At 38.4% G+C, this 26,292-nt stretch overlaps 1 protein-coding gene across 1 annotated transcript; it reads left to right on the forward strand.

Annotated features, from left to right (window-relative positions):
- The first annotated feature begins 999 nt into the window (after nt 1–999).
- FRG1 (FSHD region gene 1) lies at nt 1,000–24,525 on the forward strand. Its single transcript, XM_012503867.2, has 9 exons — nt 1,000–1,235; nt 3,668–3,735; nt 12,727–12,852; nt 13,633–13,690; nt 16,185–16,299; nt 18,508–18,612; nt 22,073–22,164; nt 23,139–23,249; nt 24,413–24,525. The coding sequence occupies exons 1-9, from the start codon at nt 1,174–1,176 to the stop codon at nt 24,447–24,449; spliced, it is 774 nt and encodes a 257-aa protein (XP_012359321.2). The 5' UTR covers nt 1,000–1,173; the 3' UTR covers nt 24,450–24,525.
- Nucleotides 24,526–26,292: the final 1,767 nt, after the last annotated feature.

The raw sequence follows: 26,292 nt of genomic DNA on the forward strand, positions 1-26,292 counted from the left end.
ACGCTCATTTCCGCACATTGTGACGGTTTTGTTTCTGAGTCAGGTTTGAGATGGGCCAATCCTAAGCCAATGATGCCACCAGGGATCACGAATTTAATAAGATCTTCGTGGATGCTTGGAACCCAACTGGTCTGTTTTCTACTTTAGGGAAAGAGCCACAGCTTGAGTGTGGTGGTTTTGGTGTCACATACGCGATTAATAATACCCACCTCTGCAGAGGAATCACCGTGGACTACTCCTCGTTTCATCCCATGCTCTTGCGATTGATGCCTCTCACCTGTTTACTGATTTCATTCAAATTCTTCAGCGACCACAGGACCCCGACTTGCCTTCTCTATCCTGGTTCCCTCACTCTGCTTTACAGGCCTGGCCTGCTCGGTGCTCCTCACACCAGCGCTGCACGGCTCCCTCCATGCCTCCGCCCTGTTTCCTTCATCAGACAGGACTAGCCTCCTCCATCTCTGTCCGGCAAAAGCCTGCCCAGCGTTCAAGACCCTCCTCAGATGCCGCCTCCACCATTAGGTTTCTCCTGACCCCTGAGCCTGTAACACGTGCCACCATAACTCTCCACCTCAGCCCACATTCCCACAGCACTCGCGACGTCCGTGGCCCTCAACATGGCGCTTCATTCTATTTTAGGGTATTTCCTGCTTGCTTCCTGCACACACAGTCGCACGAGGCACAGCTCCGAGTGACCCGCGCACGAGTGGCCCGCGCTTCCAGCCGCGCCGCCGCAGGCCAGCGAGAGCAGCCGGAGCCGCTTCCCGCCCCCGCGGGGACCGTCGCCAGCCCGCAGCCCTAGCGGGAGGCGGTTCCACAGCGCGCCCGGAAGCCCCGCCCCGCCCCGCCAGCACCAGCGCCTCAGGCGGGCTTTCCTCCCCTCGGGGAGGCGCGAATCATCAGGGGCTCCTCGAGAGGGCGCCAGAGAGCAGCTGCGCGCGGACACCTTTCGGCCCTCTGCGGCCGCCGTAGCTCCCCGGCAGAAACCCGGAAGTGGAACTTTTAGCCATTGAGCGTTTCTGTGAAGACGGAGGCGGGTTCTGGAGAGACGTACGCTGTCAGGGAGTGTTTATTTCGCCTCCACTTCTGTTCCTCGCCGCCCTGATGCCGCTCCGGGTCACATACTCGTCCTGAGCCGGCTTCAGCCTCTCCGCGCAGAAGTCTCCCGGAGCCATGGCCGAGTACTCCTATGTAAAGTCTACCAAGCTCGTGCTCAAGGGAACCAAGGCGAAGAGGTGGGTCCTGCAGCTCGGGCGGGAGCCTCCTGCGTTCTTTTCGGACGCACTCCACCCCCGCGAGTCCGGTGGAAGCCGTGGCGCGGAGAGCCGGCTTCGTGGCCTTCCAGGCTTCGCCCTGGCCTCTGTCCGGGCTGGACGGAGGCCGGGCCGCGGTTCCTGGCGCCTGTGCAGAGAGGGGCAGCCTCCCGCGCGGACGACCCTGAAAACGGGGTAGACGGCGGGTGACCGATGACCCCGTACCCACGAGTTTGGGTCCCCTGAGGCATCTCTCCAGGCCTCTGCCTGGTGGGTCTGCGTTAGTCTGATCTCGTAGTTCATGATAATAACTTCCTTTATTAGGGATTATTCTTTTCTCCATTGTCTCTTCCTTGAAAAATTATTGATTTTTTTCTAACCTCATATGTAGAGTGAAACCAGGATGAATCACACAGTGGTTGAGGTGTATATGGGCTTTGATAGGGATATGGGCTCGAACCTGCACTCTGTCATTTACTGATTTTGTAATTTGTGGCAAATTGGTTAATATGTCTGAACTTCCATTTACTCATTAAGAGATCAAATATCTGAATCTCCGTTTACACATTTATACTTTCAGACGATTTTTTATACTTTTAGAAGACTGAGAATTAAATGAGAGAACATATATGCAGTAAATAAATTGAGCCAAATGTGAGGAGGAGGTCGTAGTGGTAATTTATTAGCTCTTTAGGAAAAAAATACCTGTGCACTCATATCCCCGCTTTTTTAACTGGCAGATTTGCCCAAGGTTGACTGTACATACAGATGTTGAGCATTTCCTCCTGGTCTCCGTGATAAACAGGTTTTGGTATTTTTAGGCGAGATGGAAAGAAAGTATCAAGGAGTGAGCTGAAGCCACTGGCCTTGAGAACCCTGTCTAGGAGTCTGGCCTCATGAAGATGCCAGAATAAATGACAGGTTTATCCTGAATAAATGTGAGATGTGAATTTCCTGTGAGGAGAGGAGAGTTATCTTCTGAAAACTTTATGATGAAAACGCAGACAAGAGTGTCTTAAGATTATCGTGGCCGGGCGCGGTGGCTCACGCCTGTAATCCCGGCACTTTGGGAGGCCGAGGCGGGCGGATCACGAGGTCAGGAGATCGAGACCATCCTGGCGAACACGGTGAAACCCCGTCTCTACTAAAAATATAAAAAATGAGCCGGGCGTGGTGGCTGGCGCCTGTAGTCCCAGCTACTCAGGAGGCTGAGGCAGGAGAATGGCGTGAACCCACGAGGCAGAGCTTGCAGTGAGCAAAGATCGCGCCACTGTACTCCAGCCTGGGCGACAGAGCGAGACTCCGTCTCAGAAAAAAAAAAGATTATCGTAATAATCATAATTAATGCTTATATAGCACCTTCAATGTGCCAAGAAATTGTTGTAGGCGCTTTGCACGTTAACTTTTTTCAAATCGCTCTTGGTTTTTTCTTTTTTTATTGAGATGTAATTCATCATTGTAAAATCCAGCCTTTTGTACAGTCAGTGGTTTTAAGTATACATTCAAGAGGTTCACCACTGTCTAGTTGCTCAGCATTTTCATCATCTCAGAAGGAAACGTCCCCCTACCCATTAAAGCAGTCACATCCCATCCTCCCCCTCTGCTAGTCCTTGGCAACCACTAATCCGCTGTCTATGTGAAATCGCCTATTGTGAATATTTCCTAAGAAAGAAATCATGCAGCGTGGCCTGTTTTATCTGGCTTCTTTCTCTTATAACATTCTCGAGGTTCATCATTGTTGTAGCACTTGTTCCTTTTATGTCTGCATAATATTCCATTGTATGGATGTAACATTTTGTTCACCCATTCATCAGTTGATGAACATTTGGGTTGTTTCCCCTTTTTGGCTATTGTGACTAATGCTAGTGTGAATATTCTTAGGTAAGTATTTTTGTGGGTGTATGTTTTCATTTCCCTTGGGTATACATACTTAGGAGTAAAATTGCTGGGTCATGTGGTAACTCTTTAACTTTTTGAGGAACCCCAAACTGTTTCCTGTAGATGCTGCACCATTTTACATTTCCACCAGCAATGTGTGAAGGTACATATTACCTCTTAAACCTCACAATAGCCTTAAGAGTTAGGTTAAGTTATTATCCTAATTTTTTAAGTGGGGAAGCTGACTCAGAGAGATTCAGTACCTTTTCCAAAAATCACAGAGCTAAGAAGTGAAAGAATCAGGATTTAAAATCTGGCAGTGTGGCTCTACAGTCTGCTTTGAACTCTAACATAGTATGTACAAAGCCTGAAGCAACTTCTCAGCACTGTATTTAAGAGGGCATAGCAATGTAAGTCTTCCTAAATCAATAATTTATAAATGAAACAGTTTAAAAGACTTCCAAGTTTCAATCTTAACGATATTTATCATACAAATCAATATACCTAAACTCATCTATATAAATTATGTCCTGTAGTAAGAAGAAAAAGAGCAAAGATAAGAGAAAAAGAGAAGAAGATGAAGAAACCCAGCTTGATATTGTTGGTGAGTCAGTTTTCAGTGCTCTATTCTGTAAAAGTTAACATTTCTTGAGATCTCATTGAAAATATTTTCCTAGTTAGAAATTTATGATGTATTCATATTTGTCTTAAAGTGCTTAAATATTACCTACAGTCATAAATTCCATTTATTCTTTAGCACAGTAGATGCTACTGATGCCTTTACTTCATTATCAGGAGAGAAAAATTATAACTCTTGACTTAGTAGGCACCGTTAGACTGCTTAATAGCCAGAGATTGTGATACATAATTTTAAAGGCCTAATGTAAATGTTATTCAACCAAATATATTTTACAAGTTATTTTCTTTGCACATGTATGCATTTTAATTGTAGAAGTCTGTTGTCTCTTAAAGGAAGTATCTTCACAGGAAAAATCATTATTTTGTGAACTCTGAAATGAATTAAAATCTTAAATACAACATCAGGGTAGCCTGTAAATGATACTAGAAATAAACTAACCTAAACACACTTAACCAGCCTATTTTCCGTTTAGTTCTTTCCATACATTTTTTTTCTCTTTTAAAACTTGGCAAGTTGCATTTTGAATCTTCATAAATTATGGTAACTTAAAAAAATATATAAAATATGGAATGGTATAAAGCTAATGTTCTGGAACAATCATTGCTTTCAAAATGGCAAATCAACAATTCTAAAATTAGGGTAGATATGTAGATGTGGAATTGCTGTGTCAAAGGATAGGTGAAGGTTTAACCATATAAGAAACTGCCAAAAATTTTCTAAAGTGGTTGTGCCATTTTACCCTCCCACCAAGAATGAATTAGTGCTCCAGTTACATCCTTGTCAAGAGTTGATGGTGTTATCAGTCTTTTCTCCCAGTCTGAGTTTTACCTTTTCAGTTTCTTAATGGTGGTTTTTGGATGAGCAGCTTTTTTTTTTTTTTTTTTTTTTTTAGGCAGAGTCTCACTCTGTCTCCCAGGCTGGAGTGCAGTGGCGTGATCTGGGTTCACCGCAAGCTCCACCTCCCGGGTTCACCCCATTCTCCTGCCTCAGCCTCCCGAGTAGCTGGGAGTGCAGGTGCCCACCACCACGCCCATCTAATTTTTTGTGTTTTCGGTAGCAATGGGGTTTCACCATGTTAGCCAGGATGGTCAGAAGCTTTTAATTTTTATAAAGCTCAGTGTATTTTTTTTTCTTTTATGGTTACTGCCTTATCTCTTTGATCTAAGAGATCTTTGCTTACCCCAAAGTCAGGAAAATATTCTACATTGTCTTTTAGAGGCATCATAGTTTTAGTTTTTACATTAAATCTGTCATTCATCTCAAATTAAATTTTGGCATGATGTTGTGAGTTCGGTTTCAAGATTTAATTTTTTTTTTTTGACATCTTGATAGCCAATTGTGCCAGCACCACTGGTGTTTCCTTTTTCCATTAATCCACTTTGGTATCTTCATAAAAAATCAATTAACTTTCTATGTATTGGTCTATGTCTGGACTCTGTTCTATCGATACGTTTGTCTGTTTTTCTGTTGGTATATTTCTCTTGATTGCTATAATTTCATGAAGTCTTGAGATCAGGTAGTGGGAGTCCTCCAACTTTGTACTTACTAACTATTAATTTATTAATTTCTACAGCGAAGCTTGTTTGATTTTCTCGAGAACTGTATTGAGTCCAGATCATTTGGGGAAGAATCAACATCTTAATATTGGGCCTCAATATTTCATAATTTTCAATGTAGCAGTCTTGCATGCCTGTTTAAACATTTATTCTTAAGTATTTTATAATTTTACACTACTGTCAATAGAACCTTTGAATTTGATTTTCCAGTTGTTTTCTGTCAGTATGTAGATATACAATTGATTTTTGTATAGTGACTTTGTAGTCTGATAAGTCTGTTTCACTTATTACTTCTAGTGGTTTGCTTATATAGAAAACTAAGAAATTTGCAATTGTGTTTCCTGTGACTATCATTTTACTTCTTTCTTTCTAATCCTTATGTCTTGTCTTTCTTTTTATTGGTTTATTATACTGTCCAGGACTTCCATAGTGTTGAACAGAAGTCGTGAGAATGGGCATAATTGCATTGTTCCCAAGCTTAGGCAGAAAGCTTTCAGTAGTCCACCATATGGTATGATGTCTGTAGGATCTGCAGAGAAAACCTTTATCAAAATGAGGACACTCCTTTTAAACTTTGTTTCTTGGGAGTTTTTATTTTAGTGGTGTTTAATGCTGTCAGATACCTCTTTCTGTATCTGTTGAGATGATTATACAGCTTTCTTCATTCTGCCAATGGATTACATTGGTTTCATTTTCAACTTTTAAAGTAACTTTATATCCCTGAGATAAACCCCACTTGGTTGTGGTGCGTTGTCCTTTGGGATATTGCTAGATTTGATTTCTAGGTGTTTGTGTGTGTGTTTGTTTGTTTGTTTTTAAGATTTCTATATTGGTGTTGATGGGAGATATTGGACTTTTGTATCCTTTTCTTGTAATGTCCTTTTTTGATTTTGGTGTCAAGGTGATACTGGGTGTCATAAAATTAGATGGAAAGTGCTGTCTCCTTTCCTATTTTTGGAAATAGCTGTGTGAGATGGGTATGATTTGTTCTTTACATGTTTGATAGAATTCACCAGTGAAGTCAACTGAACCTAGAGGGTTTTGTTTGGTTTGGTTTTAGTTTTTTGTGGGAAAATTAAAAATTTTTAAGAGATATTTTCAGATTTTTTTGTTGTGTCAGTTTTGGTAATTTGTGTCTTTTAAGAAAGTTTCATTTCATCTAAGTTGTTAGATTTATTGGCATAAAATTGTTCAGAATATTCCTTTCTTTAATATGCTTTTAATGTCCGTAGAATCTAATCTGTATTGCAGTCTCTTCATATTGGCAATTTGTGTTTTTGCTATTTTTTCCTGGATCGGTCAGTCTAGCTGGAGGTTTCTCAATTCTTTATAAGATCCAGAATCTAATCTGTATTGCAATCCCTTCATATTGGTAATTTGTGTTTTTGCTGTTTTTTCCTGGATCAGTCAGTCTAGCTGGAGGTTTCTCAATTCTTTATAAGATCATTTATTTTAGATCGTTAGTGATCTTTTAGTACAGGTGTATTCAATCTTTTAGCTTCCCTGGGCCACAATGGAAGGAGAAGAATTGTCTTGGGCCACACATAAAATACACTAACGATAAGCTGCTGAGCCAAAAAAAAAAGCAAAAAAATCTCATAATGTTTCAAGAAAGTTTATGAATTTGTGTTGGGCTGCATTCACAGCTGGCCTGGGCCACATGCAGCTCTCAGGTTGGACAAGCCTGTTTCAGTATTACTTATTTTCTCTCTTTTTCATTTTCTATTTCATTTATTTTCAGTCTTTTTTTTTTCCTCCCTTTAACTTATTTTCAGTTTACTTTGCTCTTGTTTTATAGCTTCTTAAGAAGGGAGTTAGATCTCTTCATTCCACTTTAGTTTCAGTTATAGTCAACACATTTTGTTTTCATTTTCATTCCATTCAAAATATTATCTAGTTTTCCTTGTGATTTTTCTTTTCATGGACACATGAGTTATTTAAAAGTGTATTGTTTTTAATTTCTACTACATAGAGATATTATAGGTATGTTATTGTTGCTGATTTCTAATTCATTTATAGTATAGTTGGAGAATATACTTTCTTAGTGAATTTCCATGTACACTTGAAAAGCATGTGTATTCTGCAGATGTTGGTTCAGGGTTTTTTTTTTTTTTTTTTGGAGATGGAGTCTCGCTGTTGCCCAACAGGCTGGAGTGCAGTGGCATGATCTCAGCTCACTGCAACCTCTGCCTCCCAGGTTCAAGTGAATCTCCTGCCTCAGCCTCCGGAGTAACTGGAATTACAGGCACCTGCCACCACACCCGGCTAATTTTTTAAATATTTTTAGTAGAGACAGTTTCACCATGTTGGCCAAGCTGGTCTCAAACTCCTGACCTCAGGTAATCCATGCGCCTCAGCCTCCCAAAGTGGTGGGATTCCAGGTGTGAGCCATGGTGCCCAGCCAGTTCAGTGTTCTTTAGATGTCTGTTAGGTCAACTGGTAGAACTTGTGACTATGCATATCTTCTGTGTCCTTACTGATTTTTTACTAATCCTACAGTGTATTGAGAGTTATGTTAAAATCTCCAGCTGTAATTCTAGATCTATTTGAGCAGTTTTTGCTTAAAGTGTTTTGAAGCTCTCATAAGATGTGTACACATTTAGAATTGTTAAGTCTTCCTTATAAATTCAGTCTTTCATTTTCATAATATTTTAACCTTATTTCTGTTAAATGTCTTGATGCCTAGTTAAATTATTTGACCACCCTTTTGCTCCTGTCAAGCCTGGGCCTTTGTTTGTTTGTGCTTATTTATTAGGGTTTTGCCCGTAGACTTAGATAGTGACTCTTACTCTAGGAAAGGTTCATCCTCATGGGCCTCAGCCACATGTTCTAGGCATACTTGGTGAGTTCTCTCCACTCTGCTGTGTCCCAAATTTGTGTGATCTCTGGCATCTCCAGTCAGCCCTCAGCAGTGCCAGCCACTCTGCAGAGGCCTTGTGGAGCCTGCCTACTGCATGCACTCCCCCCAGCCCTTGGCCCCAGACCTGCAGAGAACTTTTGCATACTCTTTTGAGGCCTCACCTGTGTGTAGTTCCCTCTTCTCCAGTACTTATTCTATAAACTCCCAACATATTAGCACTGCAAGACTCTCAGCTTAGTGACATTGCCTCATTTCTGGAGGTCTCTACCTCTCTCCGTGTGGTCAAGAAACTGCCATTGGGCAGAAAACAGAAGTGTGTGTGAGATCTGTATTTTCCTGTTCTCAAATATCACAGTCCTGTTCTGCCTGTGTTCCAATCCCCAGAAACAGTTTTCTCAAATACCGTATCCAGTTTCAGTTTTCTGGTTGGTCATGGTGGGAGGGGAAGTCCATCTTGGCTGGAAGAGGAAGTCCTTCTGCGTCTTTTTCTTTGTCCTTCCACCTTCTTTTGCATTGTGGATTTTCTAAACTTGCCGTATAAGTAAGCATGTGCCTATTTGTGAAGGGAAAGAAAAAAACCTTTTAATTTTTTAAAGCTGTTCTGTTGGTTCCTCACAAGGATCTGAAGGGATTGGTAAATAGGATGAAAGAAATTCTGTCTTTCACATGGAGAAAACCAAGTGTGACATTAATAAACACGAGCATGTCTGTAAGCAAAGAGTTTCACTGAGCTCTGCTAGATTCAGAAGCAGTTGGACTTACAACATCGTAGTTTGCAAAACACATATTTTACCCAGGAACTAAAGCTAAGTAAGCTATGGGTTAATAGAAGGTCTGTGAAGGGTACTTAGACTACAGTAAGATTGGGGAAGAAAATTCCATTTCCAAATCTAAGATATATCATTCCTTTGTGCCAAACACATAATGAAGGTAGAGATTTAAGGGGGCCCTTAGCACAGAAGCACTGGGTTAGTCAGAAGGTGAGGTGAGCTGTCACACAGCCTTGATGCTAGAATGAGGGTGCCCTGGTAGTATCTTATCAGCCATGACACTGGTGCATCGGGCCTTTTTTTTTTTTTTTTTTTTTTTTTTTTTTTTTTTTTTTTTTTTTTTTGAGACAGGCTCTTGCTTTGTTGCTCAGGCTGGAGTGCAGTGATGTGACCTCGACCTCCTAGGCTCAAGCAATCGTCTCACCTCAGACTCCCGAGTAGCTGGGACCACAGGCTCCTACCACCATACCCAGCTAATTTCTTAATTTTTTTGTAGAGATAGGGGTCTCCTTTTGTTGCCTAGGCTGATTTTGAACTCCTGGGTTTAATTGATTCTCCTGCTTCCACCTCTCAAAGTGCTGGGATTACAAGCATGCCAGACATGTAAACATTCTAAACTGTGTGAAAATGTGTGAAAAGCTTTGTCATGCATTGTGAGACAACACAGCAGGAATATTTGACCATCTGCCTAAGGTTCAAAAGGAAATAACTTTAAGCGTGTGTCTAAATAGCAAGTAATGTTTTAGAGCGGATTCTCTTAAATTCAGCTTGGGCGTCTGCAGCATATACACAGCTTGAGCTGTAACCTGACGTAGAGACAGGCAACTTCAGTGCCCACTGTTCTTAGGATCCACTGTTTTTTCACAGCTAAAACCCCAGAGTGGCACCGTTAAGTATTATGTTATGTAACTTTAGTCGTTAAGCATATAAGCGTACCTCCAAAGGCTGAATGGAGGCCACTTGCAGAAAATAGGCAGAATGCTCACATTTAAGTCTTGATGATACTATGTTTAGCTTTCTTATTCTTTGAAATCTCATTGAGAAAAAATACTGGCATCTGCCCAAAGTAATTTCTTTTTCAGTTGACAATATTATAAGTAATGTTATTGTATCATTTCCCTACTTGGACAGAGTGTGAAAATTTTGAGGAGCTTGTCTGCCAGAAATTTCTTCTTTTGCAAAACATTAATGAGATATTATATTTAAATGATTTTATTTAATATTAAGTGTACTTGGTCAATGTGGCATAGAACATACAAAATAAATCTAATTTAAAATCATTAACTATTACATTTATAAGAAAGACTTGCTGATCATAACACTGTTGATAATGATTCTGAATAAAGCATTATTTATTTTCCTGAAAACGATTGTAGCTATAACTCAAGCATCTAAATTGCCATTAGTTTTATTGCTTTTTAATTGTCTTTAGATGAAATTTTAATTTTGATTTTCTTTTTCTCCGTTGGTTTTGTGTGTGTATGGAGGTAAAATATACAGAATATAGAATTTGCCAGTTTTTCTATTTTTAAGTGTACACTTCAGTGGTATTTAAATACATGCACCATTTTACCTTCCCACCAGCATTGCACAGGGTTTCAGTTTCTACACATCCTGCCCAACATTTGTTTTTCTGGTTTTCTTGGTTTCTGTTTTTTGTTTGTTTGTTTCGATAATAGCTATTCCAATGGGTGTGAAGTGGTATTGCATTATGGTTTTGACTTACATTTCCCTAGTGACTAGTGATGTTGAGTGTCTTTTAAAGTGCTTATTGGCCATTTGTATATCATCTTTGGAGCAATGTTCGTGTACGTCCTTTGCCCAGTTTTGAATTGTAGTATTTGTCTTTTTGGAGTTCTCTATATAGTCTGGATATTAATTCCTTATAATATATGTAGTTTACAAATATTTTCTCCATTCTCTGGGTTGCCTTTTACTCTGTTGACAGTGGTTCTTGATGCACAAAAGTTTTTAATTCTGATGAAGTCTGGTTTGTCTATGTTTTCTTTTGTTGCCTGTGCCTTTGATGTTCTATACAAGAAATCATTGCCAAATTCATTTTCATGAAGCTTTTCCCATTTTCTTCTAAAAGTTTTCTAACTTTAGCTCTTACATTTAGGTCTTTGGTCTATTTTAAGTTACTTTTTGTATTTGGTGTTAGATAAGGGTCCAACTTCATTTTAGCTAAAATTTTATGTATTTTAAAATTTATTATGGAAAGCATGAAATGTTCAGTTGAATAGAAAATTTTGTGCAGTGGAATTAACTGAATCTTTAAAACCTTTTTATTATGGAAATATCCAAACTATTCCGTACATAGAAGAATATAATGAGTCCCCCATGTGCCCAGGCCCCAGCATTAATTATCAATATTTTGCCAATCTCGTTTGATTTACACACACACCCACACACACATTTTTTCCTAGAAAATTTTAAGTAAAATCACAGATATTATGTCATTTTACCCATAAGTACATAAAAATATATTTCTTAACATGGTATGTCTTTCTCTCATCACCTGTTTTGTTCTTTATTTTTATATATTATACTATGTCATTATCAGACCTTGTCAAATTAACAAGAATTCCTTAATATGTCATATCCAGTTATTGATTGACTCATTTCTACTCTAGCTAACGTACAATTTAGGAGGAGGTTTGAGGATGTTTTTTAACATTAAGATACAAACTTATAACAACTGCTTACATAATTGTTCCTAGAGTCTAACATTTCTATTGGCAAATTGGAAATTAATATACATAGACATAGATTCTGCTAATTTTACTTTCAATCTAAAATCATAGTTAAGATTACTGGCCAGGCGCAGTGGCTCACACCTGTAATCCCAGCACTTTGGGAGGCAGAGGTGGGTGGATCACGAGGTCAGGAGTTTGAGACCAGCCTGGCCAATGTGGTGAAACCCTGTGTCTACTAAAAATACAAAAAAAATTATTTAGGCATGGTGGCAGGCACCTGTAACCCCAGCTACTCGGGAAGCGGAGGCAGAGAATTGTTTGAACCCGGGAGGCGGAGGTCGCAGTGCGCCGAGATCGCATCACTGCACTCCAACCTGGGCGACAGAGCGAGTATCCATCTCAAAAAAAAAAAAAAAAAAAGATTGCTATGCTAGAAAGTCTTCCTGTAGAGGCATTTTTAAGAAACATTATGATCGGCATTGCCTCTGGAAAGCAGGCATGAATAGATGGCTGGGGTCTATCATAAGAGAGACCGTTCTCTATATATCACTTTGTACCTTCACATGTTGCCTTTGTTTTGTTTTGGTCTTTTTTTGAGACAGGACCTTGCTGTGTCACTCAGGCTAGAGTGCAGTGGCGTGATCATAGCTCACTATAACCTTGAACTCCTGGGCTCAAGTGATCCTCTTTCCCCAACTCCCCGAGTAGCTGGGATTACAGGCATGCACCCCCATGCCTGGCTGTATGTTGCTATTTTGTGTTCTAAAAACCTAATCCTGACTGTGCTGGTTGTCGCATGAATCTTTGCACATACATGCAAACAAGTACATGTAAAACTGGTGAAATCTGAATAAGGTCCATGGATTATATCAATGTCAGTTTCCTGATTCTGACAGTGTATGATACTTATGCAAGATGTCATCATTGAGACAAAGTGAGTAAAGGATATGTGAGATCTTTGTATTATTTCTTACAACTGCAAAATAAAAAGGTTTTAAAACTAAGTTATAACAAAAAAAGAACTCTGTGTCAAAACTAAAATATAAAGTTGAAATATTGATTTTATTTTTTAGGAATCTGGTGGACAGTAACAAACTTTGGTGAAATTTCGGGAACCATAGCCATTGAAATGGATAAGGGAACCTATATACATGCACTCGACAATGGTCTTTTTACCCTGGGAGCTCCACACAAAGAAGGTTTGTGTCTGGAAGGGAAGAGGCTGCCACAAGTGTAGATTTTAGGACATTGATTCACTTAGGCCAAACTCTAACTAGTCTCAAACATTTTCCAAAGGAATGGAACCATTGCATTTGACTCTTCCATTTCTTTTTAATTCGTTAATATTTACCAGCCATTGGCAAGTCCCTCTTTCTAATATAAGCATTTGAAAACATTCCGTATAGTTCCAGAAGAGTACCTTTGGAAATCAAAACAAGATGAATAATTAAAATAGTAAGTGGAAAGAAAAAAGAAAACCTATTTGAGTCAAAATGTTTGAATTTCTTTTTTATTCAGACCTATTGCCAAAACTAACCTGGGTGCATTTAACAATTTGAAGTTTCCTCATTTTCTTTAGTCCATTAGAGGAAGCACTAATGAGATACAAAGTAATTAGAAGATAAAAAGCAGTATCATTTGGTCAGCAAAGCCATCCCTTGAATAGATGAAAGCACTTAGCTTTTTAAATAAGTGCTTGTTTATGATTGTATTTTAAAACATAAAGAGAAGCTATCTCAAAAGTTATTAAATAAGCATTATATCACCTTGTCTTACTCAGTATATAAAATCAGCACTGTAGTTAAAAGAAGGTAAAATAGATCTTGATTCCAAAGATACAGTATTACAGTGACATCAGTATATCTGAATATTCTTACATTTAATTGCAGAAGAAAATAGCCACATTTTTTAAAGCAAAATAATGTCTTTATATTTATAGCAAATGTCAAATTTATTTTCAAATGTTTTTTCTCCAATAGTTGATGAGGGCCCTAGTCCTCCAGAGCAGTTTACGGCTGTCAAATTGTCTGATTCCAGGTGAGCTCATGTTGTCATATAATTAGTAACCAGTTATTTTAAAAATTTAATTGTATTCATTAAAAATTTTAGTATCTGTCTTAAGCCCACAGGGTAATTTTGATATAAAAAACAACATCGCATTTTTTTTTTTTTTTTTTTTTTTTTTTTTTTTTTTTTGAGTCGGAGTCTTGCTGTGTCTCCCAGGCTGGAGTGCAGTGGCGCAATCTGGGCTCACTGCAAGCTCTGCCTCCCGGGTTCACGCCATTCTCCTGCCTCAGCCTCCTGAGTAGCTGGGACTACAGGCGCCCGCCACCACGCCAGGTTAGTTTTTTGTATTTTTAGTAGAGACGGGGTTTCACCATGGTCTCGATCTCCTGACCTCGTGATCTGCCCGCCTCGGCCTCCCAAAGTGCTGGGATTACAGGCGTGAGCCACCGCGCCCGGCCTAAAATAGCTTTTTTGAAAAGTAGATTTTGTGATCTACTTTTAATGGGTTTCCTATCAATATATAATGCTAGGCTGGAAAAAAAATATGTAAGTTCAAAACGAAGATTAATAATTTCACACACCGAATAAGATAGATTAAAAAATAAATAGTACAAAACTTGGTTCACTGTTGCTATGATATTTAAACTCACTGTTTGGAAGTCCAAAGGCAAACAGGAAGACTAAAAAAAGGAATATTGTTGAAACCAGCAGAGAATGTTACAGAATCATAACGACCAAAAGAATGTTTTTACTCACTATTTTTACAGTCATTTTATAAAGTAACCTTTTTTATTCTCACCTTGTGCAAAAGTATAGAATGATTCTTTGGGTAGAAGATACTGAAAGTGAATTTACATATTTTAGTAATTGGTTACATCAATATGATAATGATTTCTGTTATATAGTCATTAATGTATAAAGGATTAAAAGTCAATTCTGGCATCCCAGGAGATTCTCGGTAAGGTAAAAGATTAGAAATCATGGCCGGGCGCGGTGGCTCACGCTTGTAATCCCAGCACTTTGGGAGGCCGAGGCGGGCGGATCACGAGGTCAGGAGATCGAGACCACGGTGAAACCCTGTCTCTACTAAAAATACAAAAAATTAGCCGGGCGTAGTGGCGGGCGCCTGTAGTCCCAGCTACTCGGAGAGGCTGAGGCAGGAGAATGGCGTGAACCCGGGAGGCGGAGCTTGCAGTGAGCCGAGATCGCGCCACTGCACTCCAGCCTGGGCGACAGAGCGAGACTCCGTCTCAAAAAAAAAAAGAAATCATAATTTTAAAAAATCACATTAAGATAATTATTTCTGTACTTTCTTTGAAAGTCTGATAAGTATGGTGAAAGACAAAGAATAAAAGCAGAGGAAGAAAAAATTCAATAGTTTTAAACTGCTTTACAATTATAAACAAAAAAGGATTATAAAGAAAATTAACTGACAAATGAGGAAAATATTTGCAACAATCTTAATAGGCAGTGAGTTCTTACTCTTCATGTGTATCTTATATAGAATTCATAGCACTGAAGACCCTAGTAGAAAAATTGCAAACAATCAGATCTCAATAGAGAAATGGACAAAGGACATTACCAGATAATCTAAAAACTAAAAAGGAAAGGAAAAGAAAAACAATCGTTATTCTAGTTAACTACTAAAATGCAAATTTATAGGATACTGTTTTTTCCATATCAGGTTTTCAAGTATTTTTTTAAAGTCATAATGTTTAAAAAAAAAATCCGTGATACAAAACATACTCTGTTAATTTGAGGTAAGAATGTAAATGGAAGCAGCATTTTCTGGAAAACAGTTTGATGACATTTGAACTTTATACCCTTCGATCCAATTATTTCTAGGAATTTTTTCTAAGGATAAAGCAGTTTTATTTATAGAATAGGTGTACATAGAACTATTTATAATAACAGAAAAAGTAAGTTTTAGTAATGTATTGAACTTTATAACTAAAGAGGTATAATTAAAGAATGATGAATTTTGAAAATATTATGTAATATATAAGGTACAATGTTTATATTAAAAAAGCACAATATAAAACTAAATTTAAAACTGCACTGTCCAACATGGCAGCAACTAGTCACATGTAGCTTTTTTTTTTTTTTTTTTTTTTTTAAAGGCACAGAGTCTCACTCCGTCACCCAGGCTGGAGTGCAGTGGTACGACCGTATCTCATTATAACCTCAAATTTCTGGGCTCAAGCAATCCTCCTGCGTCAGCCTCCCAAGTAGCTGGTATTACATGTGCATGCCACCATGCCCAGCTAATTTTTTAAATTTTTTGTAGAGATGGGGTCTCACTGTGTTGTCCAGGCTGATCTTGAACTTCTTGCCTCAAGCAGTTCTCCCATTGGCCTCCCAAAGCACAGAGATTACAGGAGTGAGTCACCACTCAGCCACATGCAGCTTGGAATATGTCTAGTCTGAAATTTTAGATATGTGCACACCCACACACATACACATGTCCTGTTTTGATGTTCTATAATTTTCTCTCAGTTTTTAACTTTATCTTATTAATGTGCAGAATTGCCCTGAAATCTGGCTATGGAAAATATCTTGGTATCAATTCAGATGGACTTGTTGTTGGGCGTTCAGATGCAATTGGACCAAGAGAACAATGGGAACCAGTCTTTCAAAATGTAAGTGCTGTTATTGTTCATAAAAACTTCCTGTCAGTTTAACAGAAAGTCTGTAACAGTCAATCATAATATATTTACAAAGTAGGATGCAATAGTATAATACATTAAATTGGAATAAATCAATAAGAACATAGAGCCTTAAAGAGATCTCAAAATGCAGTGCAACAAAAATAGCATTAGTACTTTTGCCCACAATTATTTCTGTATACCCTTAGTGCCTAGATATGGATCTCATTTCCATTAAAGAACCAGTCAATTTTAGGTCTCAGAGTAGGAAAACAGAATAGTTCCTAAGTATCTTCTTTGTAGCAGACATCATGGATGCTTTCAGAAACATTCGAGACTGTCAGCGAACAGTGGAGCTTGCTAAGACCAAGTTGTGACAATTTGTGCATAAAATAAATAATAATAGTTCATTGAAGTAAATTATCTCTAAAAGACTTTCAGTTTATAAGCTTAAAATAGTGTACAAAAAGATAGTTTTAATATAAGAAAAAAGATATATACTAATTCTTAATTTTAGTAAGTAGACAGTTGTAGTATATGTATGTTTTGTTAAATCTTTGTTGATACAGAATATATAATTTCCTTTTTCTGTTTGTGTGAGAAGTAAAGATTGAACAAAAATATGTGCTAAACAGTCTTTAAAAAGTAGATAACTATATCAAAACAGTAAGGACCAATGGGCACTACGCAGAACAAGCAAATAGAAGATAGGCTCAGCCCTAGTAGCAGCTTTGGTAGTATACACTAATGAAAATAGGAACTCAGAGTGTTTTCTAAGATGACAGATTAAACATCCCCCCAGAAAGACGTAATCACTTAGACTGATTTCCTCACCCCCTAAGATAAAATCTTGTCAGCGACTTGAAAACTATTTTGACCCAACCCATTGAGAAATGCATTTTTACATTGCAGCCCAGCACACACATATGTATAAATGAAGCAAGAGTTGTGCTGAACAATACTTATCCATGTGTTATGCACCTTGATATTTCTTATTCTCTTTTACCCCTTCCTCTGCGTGTCTGTGTGTATTCCTTCCCCCGCCCCCTATACCGTTCAGGAACACTACATTGAAACACTACATTGATTTCATGACCCACTAATGTGTTGAACCCCTTTGAGATGATCCTACTAGTTATGATGAGATACTTGTAATAAAAGTTACACCGGTAGAGAAGGCCAATATATCATAAGGCCTTAGGTGATGACTTAGGTAGTACTAATAATACAACGCTTTAGGAAAGTTCATTTCATTTTATTTTTAGGAAGGACACTAAGTTTCAAAAATTTAAATTTAAATGAAAGAGGGTCTTAAAACTCTATTGCAAAAAGGACTCAGCTGAATAATCTGTGGCACAGGTTTAAATTGTCTTGGACCACCCTGCCATGTTCCAGGGCTCACCAAGAGCCATCCAGATGAGAGACCACCCAGCCCTTGTGACCTTGACTAAGAAATTAAATCCATGTTATCAGCACTTTTTTAACTGGATGTGATATAAGGTTAACATATTTTGTAATCATTGTATTTATAAATATTTTGTCTAAATGTTATGGTATTCCAAGTTTTCCAAAAGAATCAACCAAAGTTATAAACATTATATTTGTTAAGGGAGTTAAGCTAACCAAATTTATAACCCAGATTTAGATACACAAGAAAATCAGTCTTTAAAGTTTTAATAGAAAGCAGTGTAATATATCAAACATTAAACAACTAAAAAAGTATATGAATATTTTCACACACAAAAGTCCCTCAGACATTGATTCTTAAATTCAAAACACCAAAGGCATTGTATATACCTTTTCATGTTTTCTAATTGTGAAGAAAATAAATTTTACTTAAAATGCTAATATTTGAATAAAGTATGCATTCATAATTATGTTGTCTTTAATTTTTCAAACTGAACTAAATCAGATCTTCAGTAGATCTTTTAGAAAGGAAGCAATCCTACCTCATCTAATTAGAATTCAGTCCTACTAGGAAGATATACTACAAATGTTTATTGTGGTAATCTTTGAATAGTAAAATGATAGGTGATTTTGGTTTCCTTTTCTATATGTTCTTGTATTATATTTTTCAGGTTTTTCTCTTAAGTTTTTCTGTGATTTTTAAATCAGGGAGAAAAAATTAATCCAGTCTAAACACTTAATGTTTCTTCTACAAGAAGTATCCTCATGGCTATTTTGTTATTTTGTTTCACTTAGGGGAAAATGGCTTTATTGGCCTCAAATAGCTGCTTTATTAGATGCAATGAAGCAGGAGACATAGAAGCAAAAAGTAAAACAGCAGGAGAAGAAGAAATGATCAAGGTAATGATGACATTTTATACAGATAACTACATTCACACATGCGACGTGACTGTATCTCTTTAAAATGTTAAATGGTCATTTACTGTCACTTTAAAGATTTAGTTAATAGCTTTTTGTAATGTGGTGTTTCAAATAGACTCATTTTTAATTATAAATCCCATAGTTGATGGCTCGTTTATACAATGTGGCAGAGAAATGAGTGCATCTAGGAGCTACCTTGCCATTATCTCCATGGATTAGTATCTTTTTCTGGTAGTTCCACATGCTCTTTTTAGGCTTTCGTGTTTTCTTGCATTTTAAAATCTAATTTTTAAAATAGATAACGTATACACGTGGTCCAACATTTTCAAATAAAAGCATGTGAAGACATATGCTTGCCATGCATCTTACTCACCTGTGTCCCAGCTCCTGTTCCTCTTTCCCTTTTTTATAGCCTAAAATTTCTTTATAAACATATGAATATATTTATAATTTTCAACTGTTTTACACTAAAGGTAGCCTCCTCTATAGTCTTCTAGACTTTGATTTTTTTTTCCTTAAAATCATATTTTGGAGAGTTTTCTACTATTAGTTTAAATGTAGAAAGTTTTTTTTCTTGCTTTTCCTCTCTCAACAGCCACCTAATATTCCATTTTAGGGATGTACCTTAATTTATTTAGTCTCTTATAGATGAAAATTTAGGCTGTTGCCAGTCTTTTGCTCTTATAAACAGTGCTGCAGTACATAACATTGAATATGCATCAATTTGTAGATGTGCGGGTGGACCTGAAGATAAATTTCCAGAAGGAGAATTACCAGGTCAGGGGTATATGCATTTGTATTTATGTAATGCTTGAGCTTATGTGATGATAGTCACTTTATGAAACATAAAAAATCATAGCAGAACTTCTGGGGCCTTAGCCCTCACATTTTAAAAATATTTTTATTAATAGTACCAGTCCTTCTTTGCATTAGGAGAAACATCACATAAAACATTTTTAAAATTTGTGTGCGTCACAAAAAGTTCCTTATTCCAGGCTAAATTCCCTCATCTGTAGTCAGACACATTCACCACTGGCCTGTGCCCTCCCTAATCCTCTTTGTTTTACATCACTGTAAAAGTTACACAGACATCTTCATATCAAGGTGAAATTCTAAATAATACTGTTAATATAACCTAGATAAATCAGGTAGTTAATTGGAATTTGATGAAAACATTTAAGGCTTTTTTAGACTCACAAAAGCCACTGATCTTTAATTATAAACGTATACCAAGATGTGTCTGAAGAATAAATCCCCCCTTATTGACACATGGTTTTTCTGTTTCTTGGCATTCTGTCCCAGTAATGAGCATCCTGAACCTTGCTTTGTCTGTCTCTGTTGGGAATCACAGGTTGCATCCAGTCTGACCCAGATTTGCTCTGTAAGGCATTGTGGGGGCCGGAGTGGAAGGCTCTAAGAGGGGGGCAAATGCCTTTTCTAAAATGCCTTTCATTCTTATTAGAGCATAAAAATTTGTTACATTTTTCTCTACTACCATGCAATTTAAAAGCATCTATCAAATCTCTATACGTGCTTCATGTTAGATTTCTGGTTATATGTTTTTTTTAGAATAGTCTTGATTTCAAATAATTTCAAATCTAAAGCTCAAACAATTTCAATCTAAAATGTAGGTATTTTCTTATAGAGAATGGAAATGTTATATTTTTTCATTGCATGCACCCAGCACATGCGTTGTAGTCTTGAATTTCCATAATGCCCCTGTGAGGTGGATGTGAGCTCAGCGTTACAGACAAGATGACAGCCTCTGACCCTCCTTACATCCTCGTAGTTTTTGTCAGTCAGTTCATGGAAATCACAGTGATTTCAAGGTGTGGTAAGACAGGATGTGTACCCAGGCCCAGCTGACTCCAGAGGCCACTCTCAATATTTCATAACACATTGCTTCTCAGGAAACAGGTCATTGGGGAAATGCAGATGGGTTTGTGACTTACATTTATATTTTATTGTATGTTTAAATTATTTTGCATCTGGATATCATCACAAAAGTGTTATTGAAGGCAACAATTGCAAATATATGTGCAGTGCTTTGCACTTATACAAAGATACACAAAGATTGCGTTTTTCACTATTTAAAGCAATTTTCAGATGAAATACAAAGTTTTCTGGGTCTCTTTGGCTAGTCAAGTACCTGGAATCTCTGAACAGTGATTATTTAGGACTCTTTTCCTTTACCATTTAATTGCAGGCTCTCCTAAATTTCTGTCAGCCCTTCGCCTTTATGACCTTGCCTTATCTACCAGAACACAGATCACTCTTACTAAAGGTAGCATTGTGTTACCTGTCAGCCCTTCACCTTTATAACCAGAACACAGATCCCTCTTACTAAAGGTAGCATTGTGTTACCTCTGTCAGCCCCTCACCTTTATGACCAGAACACAGAACCCTCTTAATAAAGGTAGCATTGTGTTACCTCTGTCAGCCCTTCACCTTTATGACCAGAACACAGATCCCTCTTACTAAAGGTAGCATTGTGTTACCTCTGTCAGCCCCTCACCTTTATGACCAGAACACAGAACCTCTTAATAAAGTAGCATTGTGTTACCTCTGTCAGCCCTTCACCTTTATGACCAGAACACAGATCCCTCTTACTAAAGGTAGCATTGTGTTACCTCTGTCAGCCCTTCACCTTTATGACCAGAACACAGATCCCCCTTACTAAAGGTAGCATTGTGTTACAGGCCCTAGCAGGGAATGTTTTCAGGTTTGGGATCCCTCTAATCAAAACTGTCACAAAGATGTCATTGGCACAAACACGTTATTTGTCATCACTTTCTAAGCAGCCCTGGAACTGGACTCTGGCCACAGAGATCCCTTAGGAGACATGAGTCCTTACCATTGCCAGTTGCCTGTTCTGTGGGTGATCCTAATTGTTGAATGCAGATCAATTAACTTATGACATGTGATAGTAAACATCTATCCAAACTTAGGAGGATATAAGAAGCTAGTAAAAGAGGTGGGTTCCAATTAATTAAAAACAAGTTGTGTAATGTTAAAAGTTTTAATACTTTGGTAATAGTCTGTGCAACATAAAATAGCTATTAAGCTTTCAGTCTGATCAAATGAACAGTTGTCTACTAGGGATAATTTGATCCTAGTATATTCACTTGGAGGACAAAATTAAATTAGTTAATGATTGCTTTAGTGCCTAGCAGGATCTGATGTGTAAAATGTTTCTCAAATAATTTTGTCTGTAGTGTTTCTGACACAAGGGCTGCAGAGGAAGCATGTGATAGCACTTACTCATAGATTATATATATGAAGTAAAAACACATAGCCAGAACCTTTTTCTGAATATAGTTGCTCAGTTAATTTTTTCTTCTGCATAAGAAATCATCTCGAATGTTCTTACGTGATATGTAAAGTGGAGAAGATGGAAGATAAACATATAACCCATTGGATTCTCTTTTCCAATATGTAGATTAGATCCTGTGCTGAAAGAGAAACCAAGAAAAAAGATGACATTCCAGAAGAAGACAAAGGAAACGTAAAACAATGTGAAATAAATTATGTGTATGTATTCTTTTCCTTTCAGACCTACAGATTTGACAGTGAAGTGCTTCTCAAAGTGCTTTCAAAATAAATTACCTAATTAGCTGGGGATGGTGGGGCATGCCTATAGGCCCAGCTACTCGGGAGGCTGAGACAGGAGGATTGAGCCCAGGAGTTCAAGGCTGCAGTGAGCTCTGATCACCACCACATTCCAGCCTGGGTGGCAGAGCAAGACCCTGTCTGAAAAAATAAAACTGACAAGAAGATACAACACAATGTGGCCTCTAGGATAGAGCACTGAGTTAAATGCTTTTCTTGAGGCTTCAGTTTTCCTAATCATCCTATCAGCTCTCAAAGCTAGTCACTCGGGTTAGTCAGTCTCTCTATTCATTCATAGAATGGGTGTGTTGCCAGTCAAAGGGTGTGCTATGGCCAGGACACAGGGGACTCCAGCCAGCATGCCCTACTAGAAGTGGGGCCTTGTGCTACCCAGCCAATGAGTGGCCCTCCTCATGAGAGGTCACGAAGGTCATCTTTGTTGAAAAGCTCCAGCTTATTAAAAAAAAAAAATACAATTAGACCTTTTTTTTTTTCTCCCCCAAGACAGAGTCTTGCTCTGTCCCCCAGACTGGAGTGCAGTGGCATGATCTCGGCTCATCACAACCTCTGCCTCCCAGGTTCATGTGATTCTCCTGCCTCAGCCTTCCAAGTAGCTGGGACTACAGGTGCACGCCACTATGCTTGGCTAATTTTTGTATTTTTGGTAGAGATGGGGTTTCACCATGTTGGCCAGGCTGTTCTTGAACTCCTGACCTCGAGTGATGCACCTGCCTTGGCCTCCCAAAGTGCTGGGATTGCAGGCATGAGCCACTGTGCCTGGCCTACAATTAGACTTTTTTAATAAGTGAAAAAAATTAACAGTATTTATAAATTTAATAGTAAATATGTATAATAAGAGTTTGAGGTATTTTTCAATGAAGACATTTTCCTTGCAGAAAGAAATTTCAGAGCTTCCAAGACCACAAACTTAAAATAAGTAAAGAGGACAGTAAAATTCTTAAAAAGGCTCGGAAAGATGGATTTTTGCATGAGACGCTTCTGGACAGGTAGCTATTTATTTACTTATTTCCACTATTTTCAGTAGCCAATAGAAATGGCATGTAGAAAACCTACATTCTCTTAAATTACTGTAGTTTTCACATTTTTATCTTTATTTCTAATTTATGAGTGTGGCAATATTACCTAGAGAGGACATCATAAGTTTGGGAAAAGACTGTCAAAGAAAGAATATCTAAAAAATATAACCGATTCTAACCAAGTATATACTTTAAGAAATTCAGGTTTGACTGTATCTACTTCATAAATTTGTCATTATCTTTTTATAACTATTAGAACCAGAATTAGAAAGAGGCAGTTTGACTAATATAAAAATTATGTGGATTCTGTTATAGTAGTTTAGGTTCCTTAAAATAAGAATAGAGCAACTAAAAAACTAAGTATAAAAGCTAAACAAGTGAAATTGAAGCAGTTGTAAGATTTGGAAGAGTGCAGGATGTTTATCATAGCACATTATTATTTGTTACTCTTCCTAGGTAGATAAGTTTACGACATAGAAAAACAGGTAGAGACGTTTAGCTGTGGGTGTACAAGTATAAATCAATTAAGTGCCAGATTTTGATAATCACCAGCCACTCATTCAGGTCCTATGTTGCAAAGTTACTCTTACCCTTTTTTTTTTTTTTTTTTACATTACTTGATAAAGGCAATGTTTAAAATTACATATTTCCTGTTAACTAGCTGGTAGAGTTCATACCTAAAGTCAGTAAATAATGTTAAGAATTTTTTCCAGCTGAGCAAATGAATATGTATCCAGTTGTAAGAAATCAAGAAAAGGATATAAAATATAATCAGGATGTGGACTCTAAAACAGAATAAGCTCTATGTCCTGTAACTTTTATCACTTGTAATAATACAGCATTCTCACCCTGTTAAATGGAAATTTAGTGCACCCTTAAATTCTGGAATAATTAAAATTGCTATTTGGATTGAACAAGCCCTTAGGCAACATTTATTGAATATTAGGAAATAACTTTTATAAGATTAGAATCCATTTTTTATAGAAACCAAATTTAAAAGTATACATATTTTAATATAAGTGTTGTAATAACCAAAATTGAACAGTTTTAAAGCTTTTTATATTTAGTAGCAGTTGAATACATATGGCATGTTTTACATAGATTAATTTTATTATTTTTCTTTGTTTAAACAGGAGAGCCAAATTGAAAGCTGACAGATACTGCAAGTGACTGGGATTTTTGTTTCTCCCTTATCTTTTTGTGTTTTTTTTCTGAATAAAATATTCAGAGGAAATGCTTTTACAGAGTTCTCGAGTTGTTGTGAAATGATTGTTTAGCTAGTAGCTAGTTTAACAGGATTAAACAAGTTTAATCAGGATTCTTCATGGATGTACTTTTTAGCTAACTAGTTTTTCACATGGAAATGAAACTTACAGTACACACTTAACGTACCACAGAATTTTTTTCTGGATTTCCTGTCCTGAAGCATGAAGTGTACTAGAAACCAATTCTTCCTGCGCTACTTGTGGAGTCTTGTCTTACTGGATCATAATCTTACTTTACTTTATATGATAGATGCTTAATCAGTGCCTTTAATAGGAAGTTAGAAACTCCCAATCCAATCAACAAGGCTTTGGTTCTACCTCCTAAGTACTACCCAGATCACAGACAATCCAAATATCAGAACTAGGGGCTGGGCAGAGAGGACAAATCATCTATTAGGGAGTGGGACAGAAAGTGGAAGCATGACAAAGGAGCAAGTAGGCTCAGAACAGAGAGGAGAGTAGTACTGGGGAAGCTCCCTGCTGAGGACGGGTTAGCCATAGTGGATAGGTATGTGACACCTTTGTCCTCATGGGCTGGAATGAAGCTGATAAGAGAATAGGAACAGCTCCAGTCTTCAGGTCCCAGTGTGAGTGATGCAGAAGACGGGTGATTTCTGCATTTCCCAACTGAGATACAGGGTTCATCTCACTGGGGAGTGTCAGACAGTGGGTGCAGGACAGTGGGTACAGCACACTGAGCATGAGCCAAAGCAGGGCAAGGTATCGCCTCACCCGGGAAGCACAAGGGGTCAGGGAATTCCCTTTCCTAGTCAAAGAAAGGGGTGACAGATGGCACCGGGAAAATTGGGTCACTCCCACCCTAATACTGCACTTTTCCAACAGTCTTAGCAAATGGCACGCCAGGAGATTATATCCCATGCCTGGCTCAGAGGGTCCTATGCCCAAGGAGCCTCGCTCATTGCTAGCACAGCAGTCTGAGCTCAAACTGCAAGGCAGCAGCAAGGCTAGGGGAGGGGCGCCCACCATTGCTGAGGCTTCAGTAGGTAAACAAAGCAGCCAGGAAGCTTGAACTTGGTGGAGCCCACTGCAGCTCAAGGCAGCCTGCCTGCCTCTGTACTGTAGACTCCACCTCTGGGGGCAGGGCATAGCCAAACAAAAGGCAGCAGAAAACTCTGCAGACTTAAATGTCCCTGTCTGACAGCTTTGAGGAGAGTAGTGGTTCTCCCAGCACGCAGCTGGAGATCTGAGAACGGACAGACTGCCTCAAATGGGTCCCTGACCCCCCCGAGTAGCCTAACTGGGAGGCACCCCCCAGTAGGGGAAGGCTGACACCTCACATGGCCGGGTACTCCTCAGATGAAACTTGCAGAGGAACGATCAGGCAGCAACATTTGCTGTTCACCAATATCTGCTGTTGTGCAGCCTCCACTGCTGATACCAGGCAAACGGTCTGGAGTGGACCTCCAGCAAACTCCAACAGACCTGCAGCTGAGGGTCCTGACTGTTAGAAGGAAAACAAACAGGACATTCACACCAAAACTCCATCTGTACGTCAACATCATCAAAGACCAAAGGTAGATAAAACCACAAAGATGGGGAAAAAACCGAGCAGAAAAACTGGAAACTAAAAATCAGAGCACCTCTCCTCCTCAAAAGGAACACAGCTGCTCACCAGCAACAGAACAAAGCTGGATGGAGAATGACTTGGACAAGTTGAGAGAAGAAGGCTTCAGACGATCGAACTACTCTGAGCAACAGGAGGAAATTCGAACCAATGGCAAAGAAGT

This window comes from Nomascus leucogenys, chromosome 7b (genome assembly GCF_006542625.1).
Source record: "Nomascus leucogenys isolate Asia chromosome 7b, Asia_NLE_v1, whole genome shotgun sequence".
Lineage (NCBI taxonomy): Eukaryota > Metazoa > Chordata > Mammalia > Primates > Hylobatidae > Nomascus > Nomascus leucogenys.